At 34.6% G+C, this 12,562-nt stretch overlaps 1 protein-coding gene across 1 annotated transcript in view; it reads right to left on the minus strand.

Annotated features, from left to right (window-relative positions):
• Window positions 1-12,562, minus strand: part of LOC115453598 (irregular chiasm C-roughest protein) — a 129,462-nt gene that overhangs the window by 21,176 nt on the left and 95,724 nt on the right. Inside the window, exons 8-11 of the mRNA XM_037437135.1 lie at window positions 3,958-4,039; window positions 2,944-3,029; window positions 1,924-2,026; window positions 1,418-1,551 (exon numbers count right to left, since the gene is read on the minus strand). Of these exons, the coding sequence (XP_037293032.1) occupies window positions 1,418-1,551; window positions 1,924-2,026; window positions 2,944-3,029; window positions 3,958-4,039 (405 nt within the window). The remainder of the gene's footprint in view (window positions 1-1,417; window positions 1,552-1,923; window positions 2,027-2,943; window positions 3,030-3,957; window positions 4,040-12,562) is intronic.

The following is a 12,562-nucleotide window of genomic DNA, read 5'->3' on the forward strand; positions in this document are numbered from 1 at the left end:
TGTTATCTTTCATAATATTTTTATTAGTCTGTCTTGCGATAATTGTAGTCTCGCGTAATGCCTTAATTCCAAGCGTATATTCCTCTACTTCATGGAATTTATGAAATAATAAACACGCAATATAAACTATATCGAGCTATGTATGAAATATCTCCTCGTACCACAGAGTTAATTTTATTAACACCTCTCCTAGATTGTAAGAGGAAGTATGGACTATAATATGTACATTCTTGAAACTTTTCGAATTCAAGAATATGAACTTTATGCATATTCGTTGGAATTTCGTTCACTTTATTTGGATTAAATAAGATTGTAAGTTCAGATGGAAATTTAAATGTACTTTTTGAATTTGAAGTGCATTTGAAGAAACATAGGCTTTGTAAACACGTTCATCGTGATTTTGTTTCTTTCAACATTATGGAAGAGTACGCGGTCTTCACTAGCTACATTAAATTCATATAATAAGGGTTGAGTCTAGCTATTTTAAGTTGATATTCCTAATCTCAGAGCTAATACTGAACAGAATTATCACTTCACCTAACTCGGATATTGAATCAAATACACATGCAAGCATGCCGCGTAACGCAACGCCACCAAGGATGTTAAATTATCAAATACTTGTCTACGCTCCGATGTTTCGAGTTAAAATCCCGAGCCTTGCAAAGTGATATAAGATTTCTGGTCAGTATTAGCCTGAAGTCTGGAATTTGGATCCGATACAGCGATAGGCTCGGCCCCTAGCACATCATGGAGTATCAGCCTGGAGTCTGGGAACTGTAACCGTTTGGAAATAGGTTCGTGTGCTCGGCCTCTATCACATACACGGCAAAAAGGAGGTGCTCTAATTATCAGTCTACCTTTTTGAGGATAAAAAGCGTAAGTGCGTATTAATTGTTAATTAACAAAGCGTACCAAAAATAAAATAATTCAAATTCGGTCCACACTCAAAGTTGTGTAAGTTTAAATCGATATTACGGACGTGGGCGCTCCATTCGCAATTCACAATTATTTACCGACTAATTCATTAGGTTGTTAACAATATTGTTTCACATTTCAGTCTATTCATGGCGCTGTGTACGTGATTATGTTTTGTTATACGTAATTATATTTCGAATATCGTTAAATATTCAGAATTGGTTTAGAAAGGCTTTGCATAAACTCAAAATATGCTCGCAGTTCTGAATGAAATTTTTCTTCAAAATCTGACACGCAATTATTAAGGATAAATGACTGTCTGTGTTCATTGAGGCCTTAGTCTTTCCGTTATATCCAAATTTAATTACATGGTTTTAATAATAAACAACAAACATTTACACAAACTGAAATATCAGCATCGGCGAGATAGAGATTTTAACTAATAGTTTAAAAACAAGGGTTTTCACTAAGTTTTTTTAACTACAGATATAACAATACTTACTATGGCCTGATCTTCCTCATGGTGGAGCCACTTGAACTCAGGAGTTGGGTATCCGTCAACGTCACAACTCAATGTGATTATTGTGCCCACTTCGGCTTCTACGTCTTTCGGCATACTTCTGAATGATGGTGCGTCTAAAATTGTAAAGATTTCGGATGTTTTGTACTCACAAGTATGTAAACTATAAGTATTGTTTATTTAGTTGCCTTAGTTACCTCGATAAATGTCTTTAAAATTAATGATGGAGAAAATATTTTAGACAATATAGCAAGATTAGAATTTGAAGATAAAAATATTGGCATAGATATTAAAGAAGTAAAATACCGAAAACAATAATAAAAAATTACGATTATTGAGAAATGTTTGCAACAAACATTTTGAAAAGAAATATTTTGCCAACTTCGAATTTTAATGTACAATATTTATATATCGGTGTAAGATGAACTTTTTCTCCGTAACTACAGTTACCACAAGTTAAATGAGAATCAACTTTTCTTGTAACTTACAAGTAATTTCAAGAGTTTCCTGTTCCTCACTGTTTCCGACTTCGTTATATACCATGCATTTTACGATCACATCGTGGTATTTCCTTGTTATATTGTAGATTTTCTGTGGAAGAATATTTTGTATGCATTATTTGTCTTAACTCATGTGCAGTCCTTTTAACATTTAAATTCATTGTTTCTTCAATACGAGACGCAACTTTTAAATTATCAAATGAAGTTGCTAGGGCCCTATCCTCTTTGAAATTGTAAATTCTTAACGCGGTCATATAATATATTCGTCAATCAAGCGTAGGGTAGTGTTATATATGCCAATTTCTATTGTTAAACGCGACGCGGTGCGTTACGTTAAAATAATGAATGGCATAGAGAATAATGGCCCCAAGCTGATTACTTATTTATATTTTATGGGACACCTAGACATAAAAAAAGTTTAATTTATATACAAACGCACGCGTTCTTCTTCGATATCTCTTAGATACATAATGCTCTTTACAATGGCTTCATAAAAGAAGATAATTGAAAACGATTTCCAAAGTGCTCGGAAAAGTTGGACGTGCTTTGTAATTAGTGAATTAGTTTAAAAGGGAAGAAATTAGTAGTATCATCATAAATTGCAGTCAAAGTAAAAATCGTATATAAGAGTATTCGTCTTGTAATAAAAATAGAATTCCCGACAGTATTACTAAGCTATTTTAACGTGCGCAGCGTAATAAGCCTACTGCACCTAATGGTAAGTGGAATAGAGTCCAATAGAATGTCGACTGACGACAGATGATTATCCCTCGGCAGTCGACATAATTATGCCGGTCTGTTGGTACCGATTATATGCAGACTGATCCCGTTCGCAACACTTACGGGCCTCTATGGCGAGTTTGAACTCGCTATCCGAGCGGATATAAAATATATCCTACCAACTTTACTAACTGCTTTGTCTTTAGAGAATGCCTATAGCATCAATTCTATACATAAAGATAAAGTGTTAATAAATAAATTAATTAATTAAAATATGAAAACACTCACCAATTCAGTAGTGTTTCCATTAATAATTTCATCATTGACGGACCATTTGAAAGTGAGGTTCGTTGGGTTGGCGTCGGCGCGGCACGCTGGACAAACAGGTCAGTCATTAAAATTATAAACAAATACATATTACTGCAGTTCAAAACTTGTATAAAATATCTTTAGTTATATAAGCGACTTTATATAAGTAATAATTAAATCTTCTCATGTACCTTGACTTATCACAAGTGCTATGTTCACCAACGTGATGAATAAAGCATTTTAATGTATATAAATTATTAATTATTGTATAAATATTAAGACTGCCTCGGTGGCGTAGTTGTACTGCATGCGCGGTACGACAGCGCTCTGAGGTCCTGGGTTCGAATCCCGGGTCGGGCAAAGTGATATTTAGGTTTTTCTGCTCAATATCAGCCCGGAGTCTGGAATTTGTGCCCGATATGGCGATAGGCTCGCCCCCTGTCACATCATGGGACGGAACATACTTGGCGAAAAGTGGGTGCCCTAGTTGCGCCTCTGTATACCCCTTCAGGGATAAATGCGTGATGTTATGTATGTTATGTAAATATTAAGAATATAATACAATGTGAAACATCAATAACTTTACCTGTAAGTCACATTTAGAATGTTTGGGTATATAATATATGCGAGATTGTTCTGTAGTATTAAATTGCATAATAAATAATATGTAAAATTTTGGAGTATATAAAGTTTAGGAGAGGCTGAAAACCAGCGCTGCTCAGAACTGCTGCCTCGGCAGTATGAGCTAAACTGCTTTAATTTGCTGTTATAGTTAAACAAGTTTACTGTCCTTTATAATAATAGATGTCACTAGATAAGACAATAAACAGATTTTTATTTTATTTATTTATAATAATATAAATAATCCTAGTATATTCCTTATTTTTACATAGTTCAAAATCTTGTTCACGGAGCCATCCATCCTCCCACTGTGAGCTCCTATAAATCTTACTTTCATAGTTCTAAAAGGTACTAAAGCGTTAATTCACTTACCTATAACAACGTCTTCTCCCTCGGGAATCTTTCCGTTTACTTTTGATTTTATATAAATCTTCACTTTGGGCGCATACTTCACCTGTTAACAATGAAATCCAATTACACTTCCAATTTATTTGGTAGTAAATAGGGATTGGAATAAAAGGAGTGACCCACCGCAACGGGTTGTACGTGGAGGGGGGTTGTCAATAGAATATCGACTGACGAGAGATGATTAGACACGACAGTCGATACAATTATGCCGGCCTGATGAACTGGATATATAAAGCTGATCCCGGAACGCGAGACACTTACGTGAGCCACTATAACTAGTTTTAATACCTTATGTAGGTGGGCGCCAGGGCGGATATAAAATATATCCCACCAAAATCGTAGAATCCTCCTGCGTGTAAAAATATTGGGCAGAAATATTTTCCCGGGATAAAAATCCTATAGCACTTAGGAGTAATCTAGTTTCCTTTTAAAGAAAATTCAAAACTGAATTAGGGCCGAGATTAGCGCGTTCAAACTCTTCAGCATTATTTATTAGTTTTAAGTAAAAATGATTCATCCGTGTACCGTTTAAGAGAAAAATAATTAATATTCAATTAAATTGCAATTTTATTAAACGTTGCTCGACGATAAAATACATGTTATTTGCCACTCCAATAAAATACCCAGATATAACACCGCGACGCCCTGCTGGCAAATATAATTGAATTTCCATTTCGCAATTATATAATTGAGTTGAATTAATTTGCAAATAACATTTTACAATAAACTCTTTCGCGTATGAAATATAATTTATTGTATAAATTTATCTCAATAAATTATTTAAACAACTAATGTAATTACGATAATGTAAAGATTTTGTTGAACATCGCTTCTGGCGATGCGCGCAGGTGCTGAGATCTCGTTTAAATTGCTTGTCAAAACTAGGCCATAATTTAAAGACTTATGAAAATTGGTAAATGGGAAGATATATTAAATTACTTTCTCATATAATTGGTGGAACAAAATTATAATATTGTTAGTAAGACAAAATAATACTAATAATAATATTATCAGCCCTGTATTATATACTTTCCCACTGCTGAGCACGGGCCTCCTCTACTACTGAGAGGGATTAGGCCTTAGTCCACCACGCTGGCCTAGTGCGGATTGGTAGACGACCTTCGAAATTCTTATAGAGAATTTCTCAGATGTGTTTCTTCACGATGTTTTCCTTCAACGTTAATGCGAATGATAAATTCACAAAGAATACACACATGATTTTTTAGAAAAGTCAGAGGTGTGTGCCCTTGGGATTTGAACCTGCGGACATTCGTCTCGGCAGTCCGTTCCACACCCGACTAGGCTATCGCCGCTTTAAGCCAAAATAAATAAGTACATTTAAATATAATTTTTTTTATATTAAATCTTTGGCTTATTACTAAAATAACACTAAAAGACTGCACATTACATGGTTTTATATTATGACCGTGCTATGCGTGCTATGCTATGACACATGTCATGCAACAATATTGTTTATTTATTTATTTATTTATTTACACTTTATTGTACACCATGGATAAAAATAATGTAAGAAGAAAAGAGAAAAAAGTACAAATAAATTGTAACTGTGTTTTGGTTTCATGTCGGATTACCGTCTTATAGCACTATGGGAAGGAATAGAGAGTGCACCTGTGTATTGCGCACACACTTGTGCACTATAATATCTACTTCATACCTGGTGGATCTCCGTTCAGATTGGTCACCGTGCCCAAAACTCGACTAGTACCGATTCATTTAAGGTGGTAGCTCAAGGTCCATTTTCATACATTTTGTTTCGGCTTTAATCTGGGTAACTAAACAAGTATTGGCAAATAAAGAATTTAAATTCACGTCTAGTTAGTGATTAGTTCTCGCAGTTGAAAGAAAAATGTAAAAATAATTAATAATCATGGATATTTCTGCCTTTAAAATTTCGTCATATTAAATTTTAAAGGCCGAAATATCCATGATTATTAATTATTTTACATTTTTCTTTCAACTGCGAGAACTAATCACTAACTAGACGTGAATTTAAATTCTTTATTTGCCAATACTTGTTTAGTTACCCAGATTAAAGCCGAAACAAAATGTATGAAAATGGACCTTGAGCTACCACCTTAATTCAATTAAAATATCTTTCTACATATCCCTATAACTGTTTATTAAAAAAGTATTCTATTTTCAAAAACAACATCCATTTCGAAGTCAAAACCACAAACAAATGAGCTCTATCTACGACAGTTTTAATAACACAAAACAAGTTAGACCATAAAGAGAATGCATTGCTCGCGGCGAAAAAATAGACAAAAAAAAAATTAACGCAATAAATATACCAGAAACTGGGGTGCAGTCGTAAACTTTGAGAATAATGGATGAGAGACAGTTTTTTGGTAGTGTATTTTTAATGGCCTGCAGTGTAATCTATAGACCAATTTACTAAAGGGTATAAAGTGGACGCTTTTGTGATATTTCGTTTGCATGGCCAGATGTGTACATCGGTTTGTATGTCATGAAGCTCTATTCCGTCTATGAGGACAAATCCGTCTTTTTGCAATTACGGACATTCTCATCAAAGGACAGCTTTCATAGGTGGTTTATCTACACGGTTATCAAAGCCGTCTTTCGATTAGAACGCTCATAATTACAAACAGACGGATATACCCTCGTAGACGGAATAAGGCCCCTGACCTTACTAACAAGCTCTTTAAATGGCAAAGAATTATTGAATAATGAGCAATGATCGGATTAAAAGTAATTTTCAGATTTTATATTTTAATTTTGTTCCGACATTTCGAAGACTGCGCCTTCGTCACGGAGCGGATTAAGGCGTAATTCGTCCAAAAGTCATTGATACCTACATTTAACAATTATATATTTTTTCCGTTCAAAACCCGTTCATCCGCCAAGAATAGTAATATTGTACGTGAGTACACCATCAAAAATATATCGCGGACTATCGTAAAATGTAATTGGGTACAACGTAAGAGGATTTTTATTTTATTGTCCAAGGGAAATACATGATAAACATAGCTCTTTTCATCACTAGCTCGTGGGATTAGACACTGGATGGGGTGAGCGTGGCTTCTATAAGGGCATGACACACACCCAAAATGACAAATACATTCAGAGTGAAGAAATAGGATTAGTAAGGCCAGCTGCAAGAGAAGTGTGAACTATGATCACATCTAAAGGTATTTTGGTGATAGGATACATTTTATATCTGTCTGGATAGTGACCACCGTAAACAAGGCGTTAAAACCCGCAGTGTGCTAGCAGCAGGGTGATCAGCCTTTGCATATCCGGTCCAATAGGCCGGTATAATTGCGTCTACTGTCAAGGTAGTCATCTCTCATCAGTCGACATTCTATAGGACCCCACTCCACTTACCATCAGATGCAGGGGTCACTTTGCCGTGCACATACAGTAGAAACCGGTTATAACGACTCCGGTTATAGTGACGCACCGGTTATAACGACGCCGTTTATAACGACGCACCGGTTATAACGATTAAATAGTAAGGTCTCTTTAAATAAATGCATATAAAAAGGGTATTGTTTATAACGACTATCGGATATAACGTCCAGATTCGGTGGTCCCTTCGAAGTCGCTATAACCGGTTTTTACTGTATAAAAAAATCTTAACCCACTCCGGTGGATTTACACAATATAAGCTAACCGTGAAGGAATCATTCTCATTTGTGTGTGGAATGTCGAAACGTCTTAGCAGAAGGTAGAATAAATCCAAAGGATGCTGATATAAAAATAATGGAGTTGTGTGGTTTAAAACCGATGTGTTTCATGGAATAATCAATTGTTAGCATAAAAATATTTTTGTGAGAATACGTTTGACACTTTTTGCTGTAAAAACACTGAGCGTTGACAGACGGGGCATTTGGTCGTTGATAGTCGTACTGGGGCCTTATTCTCTATCCCGCACGTTATTTTGACAGTGCGTAACAAGCACTTAACACAACGCATCATGTTTAGGACTATAGAAATTTGGCTTACAGAATACCATTCCACGCACATTTCTCGAAGATAACATGACACGGCCGCGTTACGCGTTTACACTATCATACAGAATAAGGGCCCTGGTCGGTTGGTTGGTGATATATTTGTGGGAGTGTTTCTGTAATCGGTGATAATAATATATAATAATATAACAATATTAGAACTGTATTATATACTGTCCCACTGTTGGCACGGGCCTCCTCTACTACTGAGAGGGATTAGGCCTTAGTCCACCACGCTGGCCTAGTGCGGATTGGTAGACTTCACACACCCTCGAATATTCCTATACAGGCCTTTTCAGGTAAGCAGGTTTCTTCACGATGTTTTCCTTCACCGTTAAACAAAGCGATAATTCACAAAGAATACACACATAATTTTTTTGATATTTCTTTTGATTTTAATGAAAAAAATCATATTCTCAAATCGCTCCTGAGCGCTACAGAGAACAGGCTACGTTTTTCCCTTATAAACTTTTGCGTCTGGGCGAACTCGCAGGCAAAAGCTAATCTATCTATACTTATAATAAATCTGTAGAGAGGTCAATTCTGTACATGAAATATATTTCCAAAATAACTATCAGGGGGTGATTAGGGATCGATACTGATGCCAAAAATGCAATTAGTAAAATTTTTGTCTGTCTGTCTGTCTGTCTGTATAACCGTTATAGAAACAAAAACTACTCGACGGATTTTAACGAAACTTGGTACAATTATTTGTCATACTCCTGTGCTGGTTATAGTATACTTTTCATCACGCTACAATTAATAGGAGCAGAGCAGTGAAGGGAAATGTTGGGAAAACGGGAGAAGTTACTCCATTTTTAAGCTTCCGTCGCGTGTGCAACCTTAATGGTTAAAGCTATACAGAAATCATGTATGACGGAAATGTTCTCCTTAAAATTATGTAAAAAATATCCCACGACAGCATATGTCTATCTTTTATGGTTGACTCACAATAACACGTGTAACTCCCGATAGCTTAGCAGTTCGAAGCTTTCTCATTATATTTGTCTACTCTTACGTTTATAACACTCTCAGTCATCCCTAATTAAAAAAGTTAACATTATTAATTAAATATTCCATAAAAAAGAATCATAGAAATCGATATAGAAACACCAATGTTATACATGAGATACGCTAATAATAAGCCATCATGCGTGAATACTGTATCATGCTATAAGGATTATTTTTGTATATATATAAGGTCGCGAACGCACAGGCAGGCGGCTTGCTTGGCACCTAGAGGCTAGCGAATCACCTAGCGAGTAGCTTCGTAAAACGAACATTCTCGAACGTTCGCGACCGGCTCCATTTTTGAAGTCCGAAATCCACGCGGGCGAAGCTGCGAGCGGAAGCTAGTATTCAATAAATCAAATAGCACTAGTTATCAAAATACAATACCCCATTATTGTTAACTAAAACTTAATACTCAAGTCACGGAGAATACAATAACAAAACAATAAATAACATCTAGACGTTAGTTCTCGAACCAAGCCTATCCCATAGCAAATAAATCGGCACAAATATACGTACAAATATTAATATTAATGCCACATCTAGAACGTGGGGGGAATAGTAATACCCTTCCTATACTGGAAGGGACGATAATTTTAGTATAATAAAACGGGAATTTTTACCTAACATTGTTTTGTATATATTAGTTTTATTTATATTTAGGCATGTGTTTGGCTTCCCTTGTGAAAAAGTTTTTCCGCAATAAAGTCCTTCCGTTATATATTTTCCCAGGGTAGAAAATAACCCATGCCCTTCCCAGGGTCTCAAGCTAGTTCCATACCAAATTACATCGAAATCTGTTGAGTATTCTTACAGGTGCGGCGGGAGACTGATTAATAATGTTTTTTTTTAGAACTTAAAAGGAACATTTCTGGCATACGTGATTGTTGTGAAACATCAACATGTAATGATCGGCAAATTAAAAATAAATTCAGATATCTTTGAATTACAAAGGAAGATATTAAATTTAAGTAAAATGGTTAGATGATGCGTATTTATATATTAAAAAACCTCTATAGCCTCAAAATGCTTATAGGTCCAAATTTTAACAACGAAAAATCGTCTGAACTGAACGACGTTAGGATTAATCGGTCCGATATTACGATACGATTTCCACGTGCAACAGCACTTTAATAGCTTTTTCTAAAGATTAATTATCTAACGCTCATTGGATTAATAAAATTATTATCTCTTAAATCTTTAGTGTTGGCATAAAAGCATAATAAAACCGATAACTTGATAAAGTTTGATAACAAATTTTATGGCACTGTGGGAAAAGATATCAAGTGCCTGATGAGACAGTTTTAAGAGCGTGGTAAAGTTGGGACTTGATTGTACTCGATAGTAACACACGGAGCTATAGATAATCCGGAAATCAACGGTTATTATAAGTAGATAGTATAGGTTGATGCTCAGCCCAGACTCGGCTTTTCTCAACCATTAACCATACTTGAAATATATAGTGCTATATCGAGATAGAAACAGCTTTTCGCAACTTTTGTAGCACGGTACTGAAAATATATCGTGCTAGATTAATATGAGTCAGCGACAAAACATATAGGTAATCGAGACTTAGGGCTATATAAATAAACGAATCTCACCTTTGAGTGAGATCTCAAGTAGATATTTAAAATATTGAACTGTTTAATAAACCAAGCTTAAGCAGTCGTTTAAGAGCCTGTTCTCAGCTAGTCGCGGCTAAACAACCAAAACTTTGCTGTCATCAATAAATTAATCTCATCTTTGAGTGAGATCTTAAGTAGACATTTAAAATATTGTGCTATTTAATACACCTAGTTTAATTTAAGAGCCTGTTCTCAGCTGATTCGCCGCCGTCGAATAAATAAAACTTAGCTGTCGTAATCTGTTATGTACTGTGACTTAACACATCATTTGAGATGCTGTTGATATCTATTTATTAAAGCGACGATCTTAAGATGCTGAGTTTAATTTGACAATGTCTTAGTGAATCACACTTGAGACTGTAATTGAGTTGCGTCTATTTAGTTTGCACTGCATATAGATCAATGTATAAAGGCGGACTTAATGTAATGCAATGAAAGCATTCTCGATCAGTCAAACTTTGGGCGATGCAGAGATGAAAACAATATATATAGGTGTAAAAAAAAAATATATATACCTATATAATTTTTGAAATAAATAATATATTTCTTAAGATAATATCGCACGTCATTTAGAGAACTCAGATGTTAAATAACTAGTGCTGGAACGTTGTTGCTTGCAGATGAAAATGGACGATGACCTTCGCGCTGATTCTTGCATAAAAGACCTTATAAACCCTAAAGAATAAACATTGGAACTTATGTCATTAGAATTAACTTGGCTAAAGCCGCGATAAAAGTTAGTAGGTGCTTTCGAAATTTGATTTCCATCAAAAATACTTTAAAAGAACACCTACTTCAACGATGAATTCCGAAACGATAGAAACTGGAATTTCATCTCAATATTTTATGGACACTGGATCGTGATGTTTGTTCTAGGGTTGCCACCACTTCATCAGTAAAATATAGTTTCTTTCTAAATAAACTCTAAAAAAATACAACATATCAAAAAAACTATAATATAAAAAATAGGCAAAGATATTTGTTGATTTATTTCTATAAAAAATATTAAGAATGATGCATTCGGATACACGCAATCCCATCAGTTAAAAGTTAATGTAAAGGCTCGTTCATATATTAAACGAAGTATTTGTTTGTTAAATTTGATTGTTGAAAAAATAGTATTTTTGCGTACTAAAAATTTTACCAACAGTATACAGGGTCATTTTGACATTGCGTTACTAAATGAATCCAAATACTTATGAACACTTTACAATTAGTTACTCGACACGTAGATGTTAAATAAAAAACTAAGTTTCGAACAAAAAAATATCAATAAAAATTTATTTTAATTTTACGCGCCTTAATGTCACCACTGCTACTCTAAGAGAATTCGTAGCAGAGCAACATCACACTTTTAGTCAGAAATATACTCACGCACCCACCATATTTGTACTAGGCTACAAAATGATCGAAAAGTCAGAAAAGGAAAACAGGTATTGGTAAAAACATTCGTCATTTATTAATGATTATTGGTATTGTTACCAGAGGTACAGACGATTATGTGGTATCATTTATTAACGCAATATCAAAATGACCCTTATGTAGACCTAAAATGGAGTACATTACTATACAAGGTCATTTTGACATTGCGTTACAATTGAAACCACATACTCATCTTCACCTTTGTTGACAATGGGCTAAAAATGGTCCATTAATAATGAATATTTTCACCAAAAATCCTGGTTTTAGTTTTATGATTTTTTTATAATTTTGTAGTTTAATGCGAATATGGTATGTGGTTGAGTCTATTTCTGATTGAAAGTATGATGTTGCCACTGCAACGAATTCTCTTAGAGTAGTAGTCGTGGCATTAGGCCCGTAAATTTAAAATTACTTTTTACTAATATTTATTTTGTTCGAAACTTACATATTTTTTTTTTACGAAGTGTTATTTCCACGTATATAAGTATGTGGTTTTATTTAGTAAAGTAATGTCAAAAA

Source organism: Manduca sexta, chromosome 2, assembly GCF_014839805.1.
Source record: "Manduca sexta isolate Smith_Timp_Sample1 chromosome 2, JHU_Msex_v1.0, whole genome shotgun sequence".
In the NCBI taxonomy this organism is placed as follows: domain Eukaryota; kingdom Metazoa; phylum Arthropoda; class Insecta; order Lepidoptera; family Sphingidae; genus Manduca; species Manduca sexta.